This window comes from Anser cygnoides, chromosome 20 (assembly GCF_040182565.1).
Source record: "Anser cygnoides isolate HZ-2024a breed goose chromosome 20, Taihu_goose_T2T_genome, whole genome shotgun sequence".
Taxonomy (NCBI): Eukaryota; Metazoa; Chordata; class Aves; order Anseriformes; family Anatidae; genus Anser; species Anser cygnoides.
Window position 1 is genome coordinate 6,670,819 of NC_089892.1, and position 21,992 is coordinate 6,692,810.

The 21,992-nt window shown below is 52.8% G+C and overlaps 1 protein-coding gene across 3 annotated transcripts; it reads left to right on the forward strand.

The window, feature by feature from the left end:
• Window positions 1-4,969: 4,969 nt before the first annotated feature.
• On the forward strand, window positions 4,970-21,858 carry URM1 (ubiquitin related modifier 1). 3 transcript variants are annotated; one of them, XM_048055093.2, is made up of 5 exons: window positions 4,970-5,090; window positions 7,707-7,777; window positions 19,705-19,786; window positions 20,812-20,860; window positions 21,604-21,858. In XM_048055093.2, the coding sequence occupies exons 1-5, from the start codon at window positions 5,056-5,058 to the stop codon at window positions 21,670-21,672; spliced, it is 306 nt and encodes a 101-aa protein (XP_047911050.1). In that variant the 5' UTR covers window positions 4,970-5,055; the 3' UTR covers window positions 21,673-21,858. The 3 variants fall into 3 exon arrangements, with proteins under 3 accessions (XP_047911050.1, XP_047911065.1, XP_047911060.1); XM_048055108.2 differs by lacking the exons at window positions 4,970-5,090; window positions 7,707-7,777 and adding an exon at window positions 8,540-8,693; XM_048055103.2 differs by lacking the exons at window positions 4,970-5,090; window positions 7,707-7,777 and adding an exon at window positions 12,060-12,207.
• Window positions 21,859-21,992: the final 134 nt, after the last annotated feature.

Sequence of the window (21,992 nt, forward strand, 5' to 3'; positions counted from 1 at the left end):
TGCAGCTGCAGCAGGGCTACCCCGAGCCCCAGACCACTGCCGAACAACAACCTGCTCTGATGAGCCCTCTGCTACAGAGATCAAATGAGAGGCTGACCTCCCTGAAGGCAGGCTTGGGGGCTGTTGTCTGGAAATGTATGGTTTGAAGTGGTACGGGAAGAGGTGGGAGCGCTTTTCTCCCTTCCTGGAAGAAACAGCCATGCTGCTGTGCATGCAAAGCTGCTCTGAGAGGAGGCAGGAAGAGGGACCGTGAGGAAGGTGCAGTCCCTGTTTCTGAGAGAAAGTTATGGGTGAAAACATAAATAAGCAAACTTCATTCAGGGGCACTGCGTGTCCAACGCATACAAATAACACTGGAAGCTTATGGAAGTATGGCAATTATTTATTTGCAAGTAAGACGAGTTTGTATTGTCCCAGGGGCTGGGACCTGGCTGGAGCAGAGAGAAAAAAATGAAGCATAGGTATGAGTGCCACTGAAGCTGCCAGACCAGGCATGTGCATCCTCTGCTGAGCCCTGGATCTGTGCTGGGAAAAAATGCCTCCATCAGAGAGGTGTTTGGTAGGGAGCAACCCATGCCTAATCTTATTCTGTTTCTCTTAAAAAAAAAAAATCTTTTTATTTATGCTTTTTTTAAGAAAAAAGCTAATTGAATCCTCTTTTCAGTGATTACAGAAACCTTGTAAGACTTATCTCTCTCCTTTGATCAATAAGCTGGAGTCTGGCTCAACAGCTGCATATAGATAAAAGTACTATATATAAAGTATGAGGTATTATTCTTTTTTAATTAAAAAAATTAAAAAGCTGTTTGCATGAGGTTAGGAAAACATTAAAATCCCTTCCTGGGTTATTATTAGCCTATTAATTTAAGCAAAGCCGAAGAGCTTTACAAACTAAATGTGCTTTTCACCATGGAAATGGCTGCTTTTTGCAGATCTATCATTCTGGACAGTGACAATATTAAGAAAAACAATGCCGTAACTTTCTGATCAGCATCTCTTTCCAGCTCTCGGTCCACATCAGGCCAGGCTTGGTGTGCAAAACCGCAGGATATTTCAGCCCGAAGGCAGGCAGGGGCTTTGCAAGATGCTCGGGACCTTTGGGTGAAATTAATTTCTGCTGCAGAGAAAGCCTACAAGCAGCTTTAAAGCCTCACGTCTCCCAGCCTCCTCCACCACTCTTTATGTGCTGAAGTCCGCCCAGACAATGCCGCCCGCCTGCTCCTCCCAGCGCTGGCCAGCCAGCTTTGCCTTTAAGCAGCACAGAAACGTCGTGGACCAAAGAAGGGCCTATCCTTTGGTGCACTCTTTAGAAATGTAAATACGTGATTCCCCTGAGTAGTTCCAGTGTAAGCAGGAGCAGGCCGGGGACTGGCAGCAGCTTCGCATCCCCTGGCCCAAATGGCACAGTGCTGCAGGTCATCCTGCACTGTGTGTGTGGCGGGGAAGGGGCGGCTGCTGCCCTTCTTCGTGCAGAAAGACCCCACTCTGGAGCAAAGGGGTTGAGAGGCTGGTTGCAGCTTGGCTCCTGTTCCCGAGCAAGCAGCCTGGGGTGTGCAGTGGGGTGAGGAACAGGAAAGGCACTGACCCTTCTCTGCTTGTTTGGAGTCTGGCCTGTTTCACTGGGAAATAGCTTCCAGCATAGCCTGGGGGTTGACCCTATTTCCCCTCGTTCAATTAGAAACCCCTCCTGTAGGCACAAATGATGCAAGGCCAAGCTGGGGGAGAGTTTTCGGTGGTTTGGGTCAGTCAGTAGAGTCTTGGTGGCACCTGGAGTGGCAGATTATGGTCACTGCGAGGACAGGGCATCACCCTGCTCTGAATTGGCATCGGTGCCTGGATTCTCTTGTGACGTGGGACATGTCCACCTGCCACACCATGTCCTTCCCCTGTGGCCCTGCCCCATCCTCAGCGCTCCTTGGGGACACCAGCATCGTGCTGGGATGAGCAGCAGCCGGGGCCTGATCCTGCCCTGTCTGCGACACCTCCCGCGTCCCCCCCTCAGAGCCGCACACCCTCGGTGCCGCACGAACAAGGCCAAGGAGGCGATGGCGGTGGGAGCCTCCCTCCTCGCCCCCGGCCGCAGGAAGAGGCTAACGGGGCGGCGGGCGAGCCGTGTTCTCAGCTTGGAGTATCGCTTTCAGCTATTCTGAAGGTTAAACGCCTGTTTAGAGCTCCCTATTGAAGGTGGAGACGGGGGTGCGGCATTGTTCGGCCGCCCTCCCGCTTTGTCTGGCCGCTTTCAGGGGCGCCCTGAAAGGGAAGCGGCCTCGGCGGCCCGCACCCGGCAGAAGGGCTCCTGGGGGAGAGGCGCTTCCTCCCGCCCTAATGACATTCAGGCCTCCATCGGTTCAGCTCCCGCTTTCTTTCTGCTGCAGTTTAACCCGGGCACAGAGGCCGGGCTCCATCTTACTGATCTCTGCTTGACACCCAATTACCACATGAATGGTAGAGAAAGGCTGCAAAAGGCTTTAACTCCCCCTGACCCTCCTTCCCCTCTGCCTGCTTCCCCCTCGCCCCGTCCTACCCCCGCGCCTTTCTCCGGCGGAGGGAGTTCAAAACTGAGACTGGGAAATCAAACAAAGCCCCGAGCGAGGAAACCCATTGTTACCGCTTCAGAGATGGCTCCCATTTCGCCATCTATTGTTCCCCTTGAAGTTTGACTTGCTGTGTGGAAGGATGCGAGCAGCTGTTTGCGCATTCCCCTGATGTTTTATTGAAAAATAATTGAATCGTCAGCTCAGGGCTCTCTGATAAAATGTTTCCATGTAGCGCTGGGCCTCATCGTATTTATAAACTATGTTTTCCTGTAAAACGCGATGGCAGCCTAAACTGTTTCCTCCAGAATAAACCCCTGGCAGAGCAACGGAGGCATACCCCTTCTGCACTCAAGGGGAGAAAAAAAACAACAAGCAAACTAAAAAACAAAAAGCCAGGACTGAGACAAAAGAAATTAAACCCTCTTTATTGCAAGGCTCAATTTCCAACCTGTTCTTTTGTTTGGCACAGTTGAATTTGTGGGAGGGGAAGGCCAGGCGTAGCAGGACTAGCCTGGCCCCCTCGCCCTGGCTCAGCAAGGGAAGCAGTGCAAAGACCTGGGGATGCTGGAGCCTGCCGGGCTCAGCCAGTGCTCTCCTGTGCCTGGAACCAAGAGGACGACATTGAAAATTGACTGGAAATGAGAGGTTTAGCCTAAGTACTGCACAATGACATATTCCTGGGATTGAACAAGAAGACGGTGTGTTACAGCAAGCTGAACGCAGGGCACACATTCATGGCAGGGACATTGGCTTTATCTGTTTTTTCTTTATGTACCTGATTATCAAATACCATCTATGTTTACAGCGCTTTAGAAATAACAATGTCAGCATTACACTTTCTCAAGGAGATTACATGCTTTCTTTCCCCATCCCTAAGCATATGCTGGTAAATTCGTGATGCTCAGATTTCAGCACCCGGCACAGAGATGGGAATTGCTCTTCTTCCCAAGCACACATTGTCCATAAAAACGTCCCCCATAGCTCATGTGCTCACTGAGTATGTTTCCAGGGCAATTGTTAACAGTAACCAGCTTTGAATGCTTGAAAGAGCCAAATTGGTATTTATGATTACCGTTCTCTCTCTTTTTTCTTTTTTTTTTTAATTTCTTCTTGCTTTACGGGGAAGCACTAACACTAAATCTGTAGGTTTTTTTTGCATTTCTATAGCTCAGGAATCGAGATTTTTAGGAGCCAGTTCTGCTATTATTTGGCATCATAAATGATTTCTGGAAGCAAGAAGAATAGCTCGTATAAAACCATATCTACAAACACTGATCTGGAGCCCAGATTACCAGATCCTCTGTATACAAAGTGCTTCAGTCATTTCTGAAGTGTATAGAAATAAGATTTTTGTCTAACATTTCTCTTTCCTCTGCCTATTTCCTATAAAATTGGTTCAACATCCTGAGCCATATCTCTGAGATACCCAGAGTCCTCAGGACTTAGAGATATCTCAAAATCCAACTAGAATTTTTAGGCAGCAGCTTCTTGCCTCTGCCATAGCATAACCTCCAGCAGCGGCAGTGGCATTGGTCGTGCTGGGGACCATGGCGCCTTTCCTGGGGCCCAGCCCAGAGAATGATCGCCTCTCAGAACAAAAGGCCATTACAAACACCACCACCTTCTGCTCTTGGGGTTAGGCGTGCCTTGACCCCCGTTAGCATAAACGTAGAGCAATCTGTCTGTGTAAATTTATGCCCGTTACATATAATGCATAATGTATACGCGTCTATATGACATTTCTATCTCCATGTGTGCACGTGTACATGTATATTTTAAAGCCAAACCCTCCACTGAGTGGAGGGTTGGAGGAGGGAGGGTTAAGGGGCTGCAGTTTTCCACCAGTGCCGCCTGCACCACGGCACAGCCCAGCTGTCACCACCATGGCTGCGTCCGCCTGTGCACGCGCTTCTCCCTCTGGGGACGGGAGGAGGAAACAAACGGGCGACAGATGTGCGCCATGCTGTTAACGCGGTGCTGGTTGGGGCCTGATGCTGCGGTGATGCGCTTGCTTCAGGAGGCTGAGGGGATGCTGAGTAGCCGTGCGCCATCTTCCACGCTGGCTACAGGGGCGGCACTCAGGCAGACCCAGCCTGCCCATTTCTGTGTCCCCACTAAAACCATAAATCAGCGGCGAGGCAGCAGGCGGAGGGAGGCCTGGCCCCACCGCTGGGAAGCTGCTGCTGCCGCTCCCGGCCTTTGTGCGCCTACAGCGTTCTCAGCACGCAAAGAACAGCCCAGTGAATGGCGAGACGTGAATTTAACGCAGGACGGGCGTCTTAGGGTTTATTTGGAGTGTTTTAGGTTTATTTGGTGGTTTAGTTTTTATTCGGAGTGTTTTAGAATAACATAGGCTGCAGCTAGAGCTTTGCGCCCATCTCTGTGGCCGGCGGGCCGAGGCCTAGGCCGCCGCCTCGCCCCGGCCGTTGCCATGGTAACGCGGCGCTGCCGGAAGCCCGCCCGGGGCACTTCCGGCGCGGCCCTCGGCCTCCTTCCCTTCCCGCCCGCCGCCGCCAAGATGGCGGCGCCCGTGTCGCTGCAGGTGGAGTTCGGGTGAGCGCGGGCGGCGGGGCCTGGGGCCGGGGCCGGGCGGCGGGCAGGGCCGGGAGGGGCCGGGCCCGTGTCCGCGAGCAGCCCGCGGCCCTGTGGCGGAGCGGCCGGGACGCGACGGCCGGGGCCGAGGCCCCGAGCGGGCCGCAGGCGGTGCCGGCGCCCGGCGCTCCCCCGTGGGCCGGTGCCGCCGTGACGGGGCCCCGGGGCCGGCCAGGCCCGGCCGGGCGGCTGCGGCCTCCCCGGGGGAGCCGGCGGCGTTGGGCCGGGCGGGGCAGCGGCCGCGAGGGCCGAGCTCGCCCCTCTGTGCGAGCGCACCTCTCCCGTCCCGCCCCTCCCCTTTATTTTTTTAATTATTAAAATAATTAATAAAAACTTCGCACTCCGGCTTTTCTCTGTGTGTGTCCGCGTGTCCACGCGCGCTCGCTGTTCGCCTCGCTCCCTTGCCGCAGGTCGGTGCAGGGCCGCCGGGCTCCCGCCCGCAGCGTTTTGGCCGGCGGTGCTGTACCGCCAGCGCTGCCGGCGCTCCCTCGCTGGGAAGTTACAAAGTGCCCGCGGGGGAAGGCTGTGAGCGTTTGTGACCATACTTGTGCTCCTTCCTTAAAGCCTTCTTTTAGCAGAAGCTAAAAGGCTGCTCTTTATTTGGTTTTTCCCACCCTCTCGCAAACACAGACATGCCATAACCCTTTAAATGCCCCTCTCCTTAAGAATCCTTTCCTCAGTCTTTCCCGCTTCCAGCTGCAGTAACTCTCCTAATTTTCCCAGAAGAGTGAGATGCATTTTTGCTTCCCTTGGAAATGCATAAATGAGCTCTCTATGTACAAATCACAGCTGAGTTCTCCCCAGCTAGCGCATCACAGAAGGACCTTATCTTGCAATCTACATTTCCCGCTGTAACAAAGCGTGACCTTGTTTTCATTGCATAAAAAAATGTTTTTCATATAATTACTGTGACTCGTTCTTCTGCGTGAATCCCAGCTCATGTTAATAATTGCTGCTTCAATTTTCACATAACTATTTTTTGTGAGCTGGTGGAAGAACACCAACAGAGTGCTCTTTAGGAGAGTTGCTGCATATAAGTAATGCTGCTGAGGGCGCAACAAGGGTTCTGTTGTGCTCTTCGATGGCAGAGCCAAGAAAACCTAGTGCGGCATTTTTAGATATTGAATTTAAAGGAACTTAGTAACGTGGGGGTGCACCTTTGTTGATATTTAGGTGGGGATTATTTATTTTAAGTGATTTATTGAGAAAATTTTCAGGAGACGCAAGGCACCAGTAAAGTTTTCCAGAACGTAATCTCGTAAGAAAAAAAAAATTTAAATGGTCTAAGTGAAAATAGCATTTTGCCACAATTAAATGTTCTTTCCAAACGGGCTAGCCGATTTTCTGTGTCAGCTGAGTGTTGAGTGGTTTGGGTTTCCTAACTGTTCACACTCTGGCCGTCCTGTTCAGTCCGGAATCAAGAAGCCGTCCTGCCTGCCTGTTCCATGTGTTACGGCAGCACGCACGTTTCTGCTCTGTGGCCCCGCTCACATGGTGGGGTTTTATAATCTGAGACTGAGTTTGGCCTGCTGCCTCACATCGAGAAAAGCGATTTATATCTGTAAAGCTCAAAGCATAAAGAATTTGTTCTTCCCCCCCCTCCCCAAATGAATATAGATGAGGAACCTGCTGAGGTTTATTAAGTTGCAGTTACAAAAAAGACTTTTTTTTTTTTTTTTAAAGAGCCGAAGGAGATCGGTTACATTGAATTTAAATCGCGTTTTGTCAGGTGTGAGGACCAGCTCCTGCACTTGCCAGCCTCTCTATTCGGTAGGTTGTTCACACTTGGTCTCTTGTACAAAGCCGTGGCTCAGAGCCCTTCACTCTGTTACCTAGGGAGAGTCCTGCCGGTAAGTTCTGGCTGTCAGAAAAGGGAAGTTAGGTGGTTCAGCGGAGGAAGATTTTATTTATTTTTCATGTGAATTTGTGATCGTTGCCACTTGCTCAGCTTGCTTCTCCCGGTCAAGACCCTCCTGCGAGGGAGCGCTTTGTAGTGACAAGGTCGGGAGAGGGTTGCCAGGACTCGAGGATTCCTGGCTCTGCCTCTGCCTCGCTGTGTAACCTCGCACGAGTCGCTTCCTCTCCCTGCTTACAAGCGGAAACGGGGGAAATGGCGACTCCACGACTCTGCCACGATTTTTCACATTTTGCGAAATGCCTGGAGGCTCCCGGCTGAAAGGCGCTCGGGAAGAGCGCCGCTGGCTGGAGCGCGGTGTCTGGAACGCCGTTTGAATTGAAGCAGAGCCGATAGCTAACGGGAAAGGGAAGGCTGGGCGCTGCCCGCTGCTCTGTAAGCTCGTTGGGATGGAGCCATCTTCCTGCGCTGCTGGGACGGTGCCCGGCACCGTGGGGTTCCGGCCCGTGACTGCGCCTCTTGTGTGCGATGGCAACAGGAGGTGGCACCTTCCCCATGGGACTTGCAGTTTGCGAGCGGAGAAAAGACAAAGAGAATCCTGTGCTAAATATAGTCTGCGTCGTTTGTTTGCTGCGTTGTGGCATCTGTGGAAATTGCTGCTTTTGTCCTGTCTTCCTTCTGCCAATAAAGAGGAACTCAGCAGTGCGTTCTTTTTGTTTCAGAGGTGGTGCAGAACTCTTGTTCGATGGTGTTAAAAAGCATCAGGTGACTTTGCCTTCTCAGCCAGAGCCTTGTGAGTATCCGAACCTGCTCGATAACTTGAAAGAATGACCACAAATGAAATCCACATGCAGAACAAAGCTCATTGTGCAGCAGTTTTTGTAGTTTACAAGTACCAATGTGTTTTAAAAGCACTTTCAGGCGTGCCATTGATCAGATGGCTTGCTGCTTGGGCCTCAGAGTGAATAAATACCAAGCAGAAATAGTCCGAAGACCTTCCGTATGCTCTAACAAATTGTGAAGTGAGTCCTTTGCTAAGCCTTTTGCCTCCCTCCTCCTGGACAGACACCAGCCTCGGAACATGCCCATCATGTCTACGTTCATCTTCATGCATGGCACTCCCTATAACCTGCTCTGCCTCGTTTTGCCTTGACTCTTGAGGTTCCCAAGAGGCACATACGTATAACTGTGCATATGTATTCACTATATAGATACGTGTGTAGAGCAGTGTAACATTTATGTATTTTATCTACTTATTTTTTATACTTTCAAGTGTATCTAATCATTCTGTATTAGCAATACAGTTGAAAATGGCAAAGCTAATGCTTGAACATGATGCTGGACAGGCTGCCTGTGGCCTTCCCTGCAATAAAAACTAAGGTGCTGTTAAGCGAAGGACTTGAGCATCCCCACGGTACACAGCTACAAGCTCTGCTTTGTGGTTTGGCATATCAGCACCGAGAAGGGCTGTGCTAACTCTCTTGTTCCTACTTACCTGTGTGCGTACTTCAGTTGCAAGATAAGTTTGCTGCAGGTACGCTTTGATTTTTTCCAGCTGGATAGCAGTGCTTTATGCTGCCGGAGGGTGGGATTATAAACTGAGTGAACACGAAGCATCAAGGGATGTTACCAATTAATAGCTCGTGAATGTGCGATGCCACGATCTACACGCTGTGAACAGTCAGGCCTGAAATCTCCTTGCTATGCCTGTAAGTAATTAGGGATCCGTCCGAGTACTTGGACATAAGTGTATGTAATTCAAACATAACAGGAGCACTGAAATAGTGTGTTATCTTGTCGTTAATGAGTCTAGGAACATGATCTGAGACCGACTAGTTTTGTGGATTTAGTCATGTCGCTTAACTTTCCCCTGGTGCTACTGAAGCAGTGGTGAGACCTCCCCGTGGCACAGGAGAGTTCGGCATTGGATTCTGGCGCTGTTAGAGCACTTAAGGCCCTTAAATGGAAGGTAGTAAAGGATTGCCAAAACGCTCGTTTGGTTGGTTTATAAACGTGGGGGCTAGAGCATCATTTTCTTCAGTGTTGTGTGTGTGATACTCGCTGACAACCACGGCATCGGTGGCCTTCAGACCGCGATCAGACACTGGAGCAGGAGGGGTTGTTGCGTGAGGTGTTGGTTTCTGCCCGGGGAGGGGGGAAGTGATAGCAAAGAGCGACTCTTCCAGCCAGGTGGTTGTTGGTGCGGGTGTGTGTGGCCTATCCCATTCCCACTCAGAGTTGCTGGGAAGACTTCTGCGGACTTCCCGGAGAGCTGGCTTCATCCTAAAGGATAAATCTTTCCCTGAAGATCTGGCTCGGTCTCAGGGTCCAAGCTCACGATCTCTGGTGATTCATTCCAGATTCATCTGACAGATTATTGCTCCTGGCTTTTCATGCCGCCGTGTCTTTCAGGTGCTGCTATCCCTGCACCTGTAGGAACAGCAGAATGGGCACTGGGTCCGGTTTGCAGCTCCCGGGGTTTGCAGCCCGCTGTTTGATGTGAATGCTCTTTCACAGGTTTTCACACGACAAGGTGCTTTCGGTTTGGGGGCTGGTTGTGGATGGCAGAAGCTCAGGAGTGGATGCTCTGAATTGTGAGGCTCATGCTATGGCAGTATTTACGCCAGCACAAGGATGGGGTAAGCAGACGGGGCATTAATGCCTGACAGCAGGGGATCGCTGGAGACACCTGTCACAATATTCCAGATGAGAATTGCATCGCAGAAGTAAGAAATCAGTAGAATCAAATAGAACCGTGTAAATAAGGAATTTGGTAAATTCTTGCAATTTTATGCTCTTCCTAATGCCATCCGTGTTCCTCTCCCAGCAAGGAAGTTGGATTCAGCTGTCTCTGGGCAAATGAAGATATATGTAGTATGTTCCCTGCTGCCCTGCGCAGCCAGAATTACAATGATGAGAGAAACAAACCAGCTCGGTGCTGCGCTGTGGCCTGCTGCTTGCCTTGCCTTGTATGTTCATCACTTAATGCTCTGGGGAAAGATTTCTAGTATGAGTACCGCTTGAAGACCTGCACTTGTAACCCCATTTTAACTGGTTTCAGTAGCTGTCAAGCTTATTTTTGGCCAGTTTGGCCTCTCTTTCCCACTCTTCCTTTCTTTCTAGGTTATTTTTGTCTTTGCCCTCCTTTTCGCAGAGCAGCTTCTTCTCTCTGGGACATTGGGCCCAGCTACATTTTAATTGTTTAGGCATTTATATATATATCCCGGAGGGGAGGGGGAAAATTTTATGAGGAGACTTCTACAAATATTTATGTGAAGAAAAAAACAAACAAGTTATGCTCCATAGCTGACACGGGCAGCGTTCTCTGAATGATAATAACGTTGCTTCAACAAAATACCGTGTAGTCATTTCCTTTTTCCTGGTAACAGGCACTGGGTGGAAAGTAGGTGGGTTCCAAATCCAGTTCACTTCTCCTACCTTCGTTTCTCTGCCCTTTTCTGATGCCTGACGATGGGCTCCTGGAGGGATTAGGAAAGGCTAGGAGGAAGGAAGCTGCAAATGGGACAAGAGCGAGCCACAAGGGGTACAGCTGTGTGGCAGGACCTCTTTTTATTATCCAAGGGGCTTTTTGTATCCTTACAACGCCAGTAAAACAGCAGCTCTTTATTTCCAAAGCGCTGCTGCCTTAGCCTGCGTGTTGCTGTTGCTGCCAAGTAGAAAGTTAACAAGGTGTGATGTATCGGCGTGGAAAGGCAGCTCTACAGAAGCCGCACTTTGTGCAGGGCTGTGTAATCTTTTAGAGCTGCCGCAGAAAGAGGAGCTGAAGTTGAACAAGAGTCTCGTCCCAAGTTGCCGGCTATTTTGATGATCTCATTGATAATGCTGTTAGAGGATCTGAAGGCACTAATGCCCCGTTGGCTTCTTCTGCATAAAAACTGTGTGTGTGGGGGAGAAAGCAGCTGGGGGAATAACGATATTTGTCACATGGAGAGAGGATTAAATTGGCAGGGAAATCAACTTTATTTTCAAGCATCTAAGAGGCTATTAGAGACAATGGAGCATAAAAGAGAGAAACCCTAAATTAAAAACTGAAAATGTATTTGGCAGCTTCCTCCTGAAACAAGGCACAGTAATTTAACCAAGTGCTTCAGTAATCAAATAGATCATTGTATGACTGCCCTGCGAGTGATGTCGGAGCTCCTTCCTCCATCTCGCTGGGACTCACAGTGGTGGATTTGTCTATGGCCATGCGAACTGCATGGACGCTGCTGGAGGGGTGGGAAGTAGCTGGCATTGCTTAACCCTTGTAGTCATTTCAGGTTTAGATCAGCAGCGTCCCGCTGGTGAGGAGTGCTTACAAAAGTTTTCTGCTGTGCAGTGGGCTGGGTGTTGTATCTGGGGGCTGGGGCTGGTCGTAAAGCCTCTGGCAGTTGTGCTGCAGGCTGCAGGCCTTCCGATTCCAGCTTCTCCTGTGGTTTCAGTGACGGGACTTCTGGTTTGGGAGCAGCAGTGGCCGCTTGGACCTTCTGGGCTAATCCAGAATTCACTGTGTGTTTTGGCACTCACAAGTCTGGAAGGATAAATTTTTAATCAGCCTGTTTTGGTAATTGTTTGTGGTTTCCCTTTACCAAAACCCCAGGGAAAAAGGCCTGCTGCTAATCAGATTTTTTTTTTCTTTTAGAGGGAAAATTAAAATAATCTGCCAAGTGCTGCTAATGTTAAAATCCCTGTAGAGAAGAGCATGGACTGCTCCTCAAGAGCTTTGCTTTCCAGGGGCCTCGTGCACAGCGTGGAGGACTGCTGGGGAGCTGGGAGCGTTCATCCTCTCAGAAAAGAGCCTGGGGATCTTGAGAGATCAGACCCGTGTTACAGGCAGGGTGGCTTAAAAATACAGCATGGCGTGTGTTTGGAGTGCTTGGGTGCTGCGCCAAACCCTGTAAAACCAAGCGTGAAAGTTTGAAAATGAAGAGTAAAACTTGTCTGTAAATGCCGAGTGGTACTGCTGGGTGGCGCGGAGTAGTTAGTGAGTGATTAATACTCGGAGATGCTTTTATTGCTCTGTTTATTATCCCTGATGTTTTAAAACTTGCTCCAGAAAGGAATGAAAGTGATGGTGGTGATGCAGAGACTTGCTGGAAGGACGACAGGAAGCCGTAGCTCGGTGGAATTCCACGCGGTCAGGTCTTTGAAAGCGGCGCATGCTGCTTGCGGGTCTCAGAGGATTCGGGGTCGTTCCCCACCCGCGCAGCTCTGTTATTTCAGGTAATCACCACACGTGGGGTGAGGAGAGGGGGCTCACTGAGTTACCGGGGTGGCACCTCAGCCTGGCCACGTTCAGCCGGGAGCTTGGTGCGATGCTGCGAAGGGGCATCCCTGCCGCAGCTCCGTCTCGCTGCCCCTCGGTGCTCCGGGTCCCAGCTTCGGCACGAGGAGGAGCGGGTCCCTCGCGAGGGACGAGGGTCGGGGAGAGGCGTCGCAGCCTGGCAGCAGCAGCAGCCCCAGCGCTCTCGAGGGAGGCCATGGAGCCGCGCTGCCGGATCAGCTCAGCTCGTCCCAGCTCTTTGTGCAGGGAGCTTCCCAGGCACCGAGAAACCGGCTCTTGTGTGCGACCAAATCCCCGGGCTAACAAAGCCTGGCTTCCCCCCCCCCCCCGCCGCCGTGCTGCAGTGCAGGCACCTAGCAGGATAACCTTTCTGCGCCAGGCCCCCCCCTCCACTCTCTCTTTTCTCTCGGTGGGATTTGCTGCGCTGACAGCACTGTTCTGAGGGTGGCAGCGGAGCAGGGCTGGGAGGAGGATCCGGGCCCTTTAAACCGCTTAGCATGCGGTTCACACGGCTCCGGGCCAGCTGTTCCTTTCTCCTCCTGCCCTCACTCGCAGGAGTTGTTTGCTGAGCTCAGAGCTCCTGTGCAAAATTGCTTTTCAAAAGAGCCACTTTCTGCTTAATTAAACAATGAGCCGCCGTCCCTCTGCACATCTGTAAAGCTCCCTCTGCAGCCCCTTTATCCCACAAACTGCTCCATTCTTACCTCCATTCACTTGTAAATCTTACCCCCCCTCTCCTCCACCCTGATCATCTCACTGGCCCTTTCTTTTCCCCTTTCAAGTAAGACTGAGGGGCTCGGAGTATCCGTGGGGGTGGCTGGGCCGGGTGGGCAGGAATCGGTTTAATGGTGCTTGCCCTGCATGGAAGTCTGATAATAGCCAAGCGGAGCCGAGCCCGAAAGTGAGAGGCGAGGGCTGGACTCGGCGTGCTTTCTGTATTTAGGGGAAGAAAATGATGGCAGTCACTGAGCTGTGACACTGACTCATCCAGCAGCCGGAGGGGACACTAGCCACCAGCGCGGCTGGAAGGGGGGCGAGGGGGTTGCTTCAGGGAGCTCTTATCCAGCTGGCAGTGCCCGGGGGATTCCCTCCGCCAGGCTGGCTGCGTGCAGGGCAGCGCCGGGCTGCCGGGGAATCCCTCTGCAGCTCCTGCAGGAGCAGCCACCTTCCTCTGCGGGGTCTCGCATCAGTCTCCTGTGATCCTGAGAGGGTTTTCCTTCTTAAGCCTCCGCACGCACGCAAAACCCAGAAGCTGGGAAAAATCGAGAGGGGGAAAATTTCAGTTTGCTGGGTTCTGGCTAAGCTTTATGCCTGCAGTTAGCAGTGCATCCTCTGGATCGTCTTCCTGAGCAGCTTTAAAAAAAAAAAAAAAAACAGCAACATTCAAGGTTAAGCAGGATAAATGAATGGAAAAGCGGTGAGGTGGGATATCTCCTTCATCACAGGGAAGGACAGATTATAGCCGGGGTGATGCAGTATCATTGAGCATAGATTGATAGGGAGGAGTGGAGAAAAGGGAGTTTGGTGCCTAGCAGGAAGATTCCCGACTGCAAAACTGTCAGACCGTGGCGCAGTCTCCTGGGGGGTTGGTAGCAGGCCCGTATGGCTCGAGCGTCTCAAAATCGGAGCGGGCAAGGCTCAGGGTGCTCTTTTATTGCACGTAATTCTGCACTGCCAGAGGGATAAAAGTGCAGGAGCTGTTAACCTGTTATTTTTCACGTCTGTGCTTCCTAATGTGGCACTTTGCTGCCTGTGCAGGAGCCCGTAAGGCTCTCCCAGTTCCTTCCCTCGACAGTTTTGAACAGGAGGCAAGACTCAAGGACCAGCACTAGTGATCTGTGATCCTAATTAAAAGAGGCGGTTTGGTGCACTGGCATTTCTCTGGGAGTCTGAAGTGACAATAGCGTTGGGTGTTACGGGATTAGATGCTCTGCCTTTGGAAATGTGCAGGGATTAGGTTTACCCCGAGGATCAGCTCCGAGCTGCTTTCTTGTAACGGGAGCTGATGGATCTGGAGGCTCGCTGCTGGCTAGGCAGCGGCGTTGGAGATCCCTTGAACTTGTGGTCTGCTGCCAGCGGCCTGTGGGGAACGGAAGATCCCGAGCAGCTCCTCTGCAGCTCAGGAGAGTTGTGATAAAACCCCAGGGCTGAGAATTGCTCAATGACGGCTGGGATCTGCGCCTCTGCTGCTAACAGAAGGGCAATGAAAGAGCCCTCTGATCCCGTGGGCACAAGGAAATGGGGAAGAGCACCGCTAAGGCTTCTCTCCTAGCTGGGAAGTGAGAGAAGGGTGCTGTAACACAACTAAAAATTACAGAAACCAAGACCTTGACGTTTGTTTATAGCAGGCAACAACAGAAGAGAGGAACAACTGGGATTCTCTTGTAGTTACCCCCTAATATTTCTGTAGTACTTAAATCACCGGCCACTCCAGCGCAGGATGGGCTCGTGTGCCTGTCAGACAAAATGGATTTTGCTCTCCTCAGCCTCGCTCTGCGCAGTACCGAGCCCATTTGCCTGTGACTCCATTTCTATAAGCTATTCCAGGTCTTCTTCTGCGGTTTATGGCACACCATCATCTGCTTCAGTGAGTGATTTGCATATCAGATGGGAGGCTGGAAGAGGCTGAAGCATCCCTCAGGTCAGGTTTTGTAGCTGGCTCTTTTACAGAGCAGGTTCCCGGAGTGCCGTAAGATCGAAAAGCACACAGCAAGCGTTCACCTGGCGGGGCAGCAGGTACCGGGAGCCGGTTTGTCTCTTTAGAAACAAGCTGCTTGAGCAGGGGAAGGGGGATACAGATTGCCTCTCCCTACATTTCCATGCAGGCAGGGGGAATAATGGCAGAGGAGCGGCAGGGAAGGGGCTTTGTCATGGTTACAGGCCAGTGGCGGAGAATGTGGGTGGAGCGGCGCTCGTCCAGAGTTAGTGACCTCAGCAAATTGGAGCTCAGCCATGGTCAGTATGATAAATGATCTTATTCTGGGTCAAAGAAACGGTACCCCACGGGGAGGTATCCGCAAGGCGGCCCGGGAAAGCGCCGTGCTCCTGCGGCACTGACCCCTTAGTGACCAGTGCTGCACAGATCTGATTTATTGCGGACCAGAAGGGAATTTTCCATGGTTCGCCCTTTGTAGGGTTCCCCTGTTCCCTGAAACAAGCGCTCAGCTCTGCAGCCAAGGCTGGATACGGGTGTGACTGCACCCTCGGGATGCCCTTCGGGGGCTCTGTGCTGCCTGCTGGTCTCTATTTGGATTTTAAGGCCGGGGACACGGAGGTGTCTGGGCGCTGCACGTGTGTGTGCGAGCCTGCCCCGTGCCCCGTGCAGCTCCCCGGCAGCGGGGCTGTGTGTTTGTGTAAGTGGTGCCGTGGGTGTGCAAAATCCTTCTGCGTTTCTGCACGTGTATCAGCTCGGTGTGAGAGCCTTCCCCTGTAACCCCCAGCTCGGCGTTTCTTATTCCAGGCACCTGTTTTCTCTGCTCACGGTGAGCGCCCTCTCTGCTGAGTTATCACTGATGAATCTGTCAGGCCAAGGAGGTTTTATTGAGCTGGGAAAGATCTATGGATTTCAGCCCTGGGTTCGAGGGTGCGACTGGACCCGGGCTCTTGCTCCAGGCAGTGCTAAAATGGAGTCCCAGCCGCGTTTCTCTTGCAGAGGAAGCTCAGCAGATTCCTCGTCAACGAGCAGTTGGGATAATGCAGAAGATCAGGCCTCAGAGGATACGCGAGGGGACCGAGCAGGCTGTGCAATTCTCTCCGCCACTACCAGGAGTGTTTGTAATGCAGCTGGGCTGAAAATGAGCCGACGCTGTTGGGTTTTTGTATGCACGCTCACTGCAGTTTTTGCATCCTGTCCGCTTGCGTGACAAGCCAATGACTTTGTGTCACTGCGAGCACGCTCGTCGTTTTCCTGAGCTGTGTGTTTCGCTGGGTGATTTGTTTTATGCATGTATTGTGGGTTTGAGCTCCCATCTGTGCACTTGAGCTAAGCAGTTTTCTCAAACGTTTGTCAGTTTTTCTTTTTTTTTTTAATTAACTTTAGATTATTTTTCCTGAGAATTTGGAGAGGTTTGATGTACTGTTAGCACGGGCAACAGAAGCTGTCTCTGTGTACAAATGAGGCAGGGATTTCCTACCATGTGCTCCAGTCCCTCCTTAGCAGTTTGAGAATATTTCAGCTTCCCTGGCCTCTTCGCTCTGCCTTCCCTGCCGACGCTGCCGGTGGCGAGGGCAGTTAATGGTAACCGGGGTGGGTTTTTGGTGCGGGTGTTTGTTCGCGGCGAATTGAACAGAGAAGGCTACCGAAGAGATTTCACTGAGGCTGTGCAGCAGTAATAAAAACGTGTCGTGACTGTGATGAGCTGGCCTTGAGCTGGCGACCTAGCAGGGGAGTGCTGCCTGGTCTCCGCTCTCACCCAGACCTCGCCCCTGGGCCAAAGGCACGGTGCTGGTGCAGCCAGGAGGCGGCACGCGCGGGGCGCCTTGTGCGGCTCGCAACGATCCCCGCTGTGTGCCGGGGGCCCGGCCGAGCACCGGCACGACCAGGAGATCGCCGCGCCGGCGGCGAGGATTTAACCGGGCGCCTGACGCGGTGCCTGAGCGGGTGCAGGTCTTTTCCCCTCCTTCTTCGTCATTTGTGGGGGCCCGGCTGCTTGCGCAGCAAATCCTTCGCCCAAGGAGCTGGCAGCCTGGGCCAGACCCAGGTCAGAAAGAAAATGCCTCAGGAACACCACGTATGGCAAATACAAAAGGCAGGCGGCTGTACTGTAATTCGCCTCTTATTATTGCCGTCATGATGCCGTGTAGGAACCGATCAGGGCGCTGAGCTGCGAGATGGCTTCTCCCCAGACCGACTGCGACGGAAGCAATTTCCTTCCTTTTCAGTACCTTACTTGGGCGAGGTGGTTTTGGTGCGTCTCTGGTCATTTTTCGTCCTTTATAATTGATTCGTTCGAGTAATCTTGGTGCACAGAATGTAAAGACATGAAGGTGGGGGGGGAAAAAAAGGTTCGGTGCTGAGAAATCGGCTGAAAGTATTAGTCGTAAGGTCGGCCAAAGACAAGGGGCCTTGATTTTCATCGCCATTAGGAGCGGGAAAGCTCCAGGCATGCACAGGCCGTCAGTTTTTTCCTGCTGTCTGAATTCTTCGGCGTGTGTGTACGTGACTTGTGGGGAGGGGTAAATGAATGTAGGCTCAGGTGGGGCTGGAAATAACATTTATTACAGGAGGAGTAGGGGTGAGGGAATCTTCCAGCGCGGCCTCAAATAAATCAGTCCTCTCGCCCCTCAGCCCAGCCTGCTTCTAGGTGGCTGTCTTTTATCCAGCTGGTGCAGCGTGTTTCTGTTTAAATGATCTCTCCCGAAAGGTCCCAGAGGAAAGGGCTGCTTATTCCAGGCAAGGAGAATTGTATATGGCACAGCTCATTGTTGTGTGCCCCGCCGCAAGTGCATAAATATGAAACAGCTCGCGGGCGCTGTGCTGGTGGGGCCGGTGTCCCCTTCGCGCCCCCCTCCTCCTCCTCCCGAAGGCTTCTCTCCATCTTTCTTCCTCCCCAGCTTTCATTTCTTGGTGACGGAGAGCGGGAGCCGTTTGGGTGTGAGATCCTGAGGGCCTGACGTTGCGGCAGCATTTTTCAGGGGAAGGCAAACACGGCGAGCTCTCGTTCCGGCGGCTGCCCGACCGGCGCGGCGTCTCTTCTGCGTGGCGCTCGCCGTCTCCGGCGCGTGTCGGTGTCAGAGCAGCAGAAAACGGCCCGGTGTGTGCTCCTGACTGCGTGCCACCATCAGGGGCGGCCCCGGGCAGGCGATTCAGCTCCGTGCAGCTCCGTCTGCCGCGATCAGAGCGGCCCAGCGCGCGGAGGCAGCAATGCCTGCCGCTCTCCGGCAGCCTCCACGGGTGCTGTGGTCCGGAGCCATGAAACGGGGGGAATGGAGGTAGAATCCCAGCAGCTCCCCCTTTCCCTAGGAAAAAAGACACGTCCCCATCGCCAGGGCCACTCACCCTTGGCGTGACAGCAGCAATGGGGTGACCCTACTCAGAAGAACCCCAGCCCTGGGTGTCCACGATCCCGTAAAACCCCACTGTACGTCAGGGACTGGGTCGAGCTGCTGCAAGCACGTTTATTTTTGCTGCTCACGAAGCTGGCGCTTGGTGAATTGCATGCAGGGGTTCGGAGTTCTGTGCGGAAGGGCTCCCTGCGGCCGCGGCCGGGCTGCCGCACGTGCAGGAGACGCGAGGACCCGAGAGCTGCCTTCGGAGAGCGTCTTCGCGCCTCTAAAACAAACAAAACTCTTCCAGGGCTTTCAAAGGGTTGTTTAAAGGAGCCCCGGGAGAATAACTGATCGTGGATTCAGAATGATGAAGTGGGTTGTGGAATGGTGAAATATAGAGGCAAATGCAGGAGAACTCCACGTTGCAATTTGTCAGCTTCTCTAAACCCTGTAACGGATTATTCCCCCCCCCCCCGTCTCTTCTCACCTCTCCAATAGGAAATTAACTGATGCTATCACTAAAGAAATTGTTTTTGCCTCACAAAGTAAAATTGATACTATAAAAACCCGCCAGCAGTGTCTCCTCCTCCTTTTACATGAAGACAAATCCTTCCTGTCACCTACCGAAATGGAAAGATAAAGGCTGAGCTTTAATAAAGAAGCCACGAGCACGAAGCGCACGGGGAGGGAGCTCGTGGGGAGGGGCTGCCGGCAGGGCGCGGGGAGCACGGCTGCGCCAGCGGGTGTAGCGCCGAGCGGCGTGACGAGCGCCCGACACGCACCCGGCACGGCCGGGGCCTGCGTGGTGCGTGCTCAGCGCCCGGTTCTGTGCACGCTTGTGGCCCGGAGCGCGCGTCTCGAGGGGCTGGCGCTGGTTTTGGTACCCCTGGCGCCTCCGCTGTTCTTTCAGACGCCGAGGCACGCGCGGTTGGACTTTTAAAATCGAATTAAACAAGCGCGGAGTTAAACAGCGATTTGTTGGGCAAGGCCAGGGTGCGCGGGGCGTGGGGATGTGCTCGAGGAGTCTTACCAGGAATCTCCTGCTGGACTGCCCCTTCGGCACTGCTGCGTTAACCTTGTGGGGCGCCTGCAGCGCAGCGGGGGGTTTGAAGGAAGGGGCCCTCGCCAGAGACCTGCTCCAGCTCTCAGCCTTCCTTCTCGTACCCCCGACCGCTCAGGCAGGGGGTCACCGGTCCCCAAATCGCCCTTTCTCCGGGGAGGAGCAACCCTTTGCTGCCAAACCGGGGAGCTGAGGGCAGAGCCCTGAGCTTTGAGCCGCCTTGGTGGCTGCTGGCGAGGGGCGGCCCTGCTCTGATGGGAGGTGGGGGGCTCTCCCCACGTAGCCCGCACCTTCCTCACCTCCTCTGGGTGGGTGAAAAATCACTTTGTTCCGGCACTGCCTAGGAGCTGTCAGCTCCTCTGTAAACTGCTCTCCTCTCTCCTTTCAGGGGATATCAGAAACCTGCTAAAGTGGATCAAAATGAATCTGCTGAAAGAACGGCCGGAATTATTCATGCAGGGGGAATCTGTGTAAGTACAGCTGTTGTGAACCTTCCCTGCGCTTCCCTCTCTGGAGGTGCCCGTGGTTTGGGCTACGTTTCTCCTGTTGGTTGCAGGAAGGTTCATGTCCGTGAGAACAGGGGAGATGCTGAAGTGGTAACGGGGAGGGCGTCCCGTGGATTTGGAAGGAACTCCAAGCTCTACCTCCCACTGTTCCCTGGAGAGCTTGTCTGTCCTTTGCAGCCCTCACCCCAAACCCTTAAATCCAGAACAGGACCACAGATAATTTCTGCTCTCCGCATTATCACCTGGAGCAGCGCAGCTCACATATCCCCAGTTCCAGGAGTTTTAGCAGGTCTGTCCATTCCCTGCTGACATCACTGGGACTGAAGCAGTCGCTCGGAGAGGTGCCAACAAATATTTCTTCTGGGAAATGTATTTTTATTGTCAAAATGGGGCCAGCCTCGTGGAGGGGGGGGGGGGAGAAAAAAAAAGTCAAGAGAAATGGAGCAGAGTGAGCTGTGCAAACCATCCCTGACTGCGGGGTGGCGCTGGGGGTGTTTAACATTCGTCACGGATCTTTGTGAGCTGAAGCGTGTGCCAGGTCCCCTGGTAACAGGAGAGACAATTGCAGGACACTGAAGATCAAAGAGGGGGAATCCCTCTGCCTGTAACCGGGGGCTCGGAGTGGATCCCAGGTGTAGGGGCACCGGAATGCCTTTCCCTACCTTCCCATCGAGCTCTCCGCGCTCGACTTTTGTGTGGGGGTTTTAATTACCTGGCTTTTCTACACGGTACGGAAATGCAGTCATCTTGGAGCATCCTCAGGAATGGTGCATTTGATTTAAGTGAGCTCTGGGATTGCTCTTGCCTCCCCTTGATTTGATCTAGAAAGGGCACAGACCGGACCTATTTCTACCTCCATGCTAGGATCCCTTTCTCTCTTTGGCTTTACAGGCAGTCAGCTTGTGATCTGTGCTTTAACGTCCCTCGTTCTTAACTATTTGTGAAGCTTTTTAGCAGCCCTATATCCTAATTATTTCTGTGTTCTGCAGGAGGCCAGGAATTTTGGTGCTCATCAACGACGCAGACTGGGAACTAATGGTCTGTACTCCTTCACTTTGACTTTCTTTGTTGAAAATATTGCTCTGTCTGTTCTGCAGTTGCTCTCAGAGAAGCTATTTCTGATTCTTGCCCCAAGCCAAGTGTCTAGAATTTGAGGGGGAAGGGGCAGGCTGGGATCTCTGCCCTGCGTTGTACCGTCGCGGCTGTTCCAAAGCCTGGAGCCTTGATCTAACCTGCTGAGCCTCAGCAGCCGGCCGGTGTCTGAAGAGAGAGCCCCCACATTCCCCGGCCTCCGGCGGGGGGCTGCACACCTCTAGCTGCTCCCAGCTCTCATCCGCGCGTGGGGGAAGAGCCTGGGGGGTCCCGGGCAGCTTCACAGCCCTGAGCCAGACCCCTCAGCCGGAGCAGGGTGGTGCCCTAGCTGGGGATGACAGCCCTGGGGAGGTTTCTGCCCAACCAGGCGGCTGCTTAATGCCTCTCCTTTTCAGCCCGCTGTTGTGCTCAGCAAACAAACAGGCCCTAACTATTTTCCTGCCTCAGGCAACCACCTGTTCTGTCAAAACTGTGGTCCAGAAACCGGTGTGTTCCTGGGATAATGAGTGTCAGCTCCTTCTCTGATCTCTCACCTTTGCTGCCTTTAAGATGAAAACATCCGTCTGTCCCCTTCTGCTCTCCCTAACGCTCACCATCTTTTTACAAGATGTTTTCTCTTTGCAGCTAGTATTTGGAAGTGACATTTCAACCATTTTTCTTTTTTTTTTTTTTTTTCCCTTGGCCTGCAGGGTGAGCTGGATTATAAACTCCAGGACCAGGATAACGTGCTTTTCATCTCGACATTACACGGCGGGTGAACTCCTGGAAAAACAAGAGGACGTAAATCCAAACCCTTGGGAAAAAAAAAAAAAAAAACTAAACCCACCCAAAACTCTCTTGAACTCTCCATGCCCGGCCTCGGCACCTTCCCACCATGTTCCCTTGTTCCTACACATCCAAATAAAGCCTCGCCAACGCGCGGCCTGCTGTGTTCTGCGACAGCATCCAGCTTTTGGTCCTCATTTCACCTCTCCTGACCGCACTTCAGGTACCTTAACGAACAGAGAGCACCTGCTGCATGTGCGACTGTGGTTTTGTGACAGAAGGAAGAGGGGCGCTGGCCCCGGATGGCGCCTCT

Coding starts and splice junctions, on each gene's coding strand:
- URM1 (XM_048055093.2), top strand. CDS start 5,056: ATGGCGGCGCCCGTGTCGCTGCAGGTGGAGTTCGG. Junction 5,091..7,706: donor TCGCTGCAGGTGGAGTTCGG/GTGAGCGCGGGC, acceptor TTTTTGTTTCAG/AGGTGGTGCAGAACTCTTGT. Junction 19,787..20,811: donor TTCATGCAGGGGGAATCTGT/GTAAGTACAGCT, acceptor TGTGTTCTGCAG/GAGGCCAGGAATTTTGGTGC.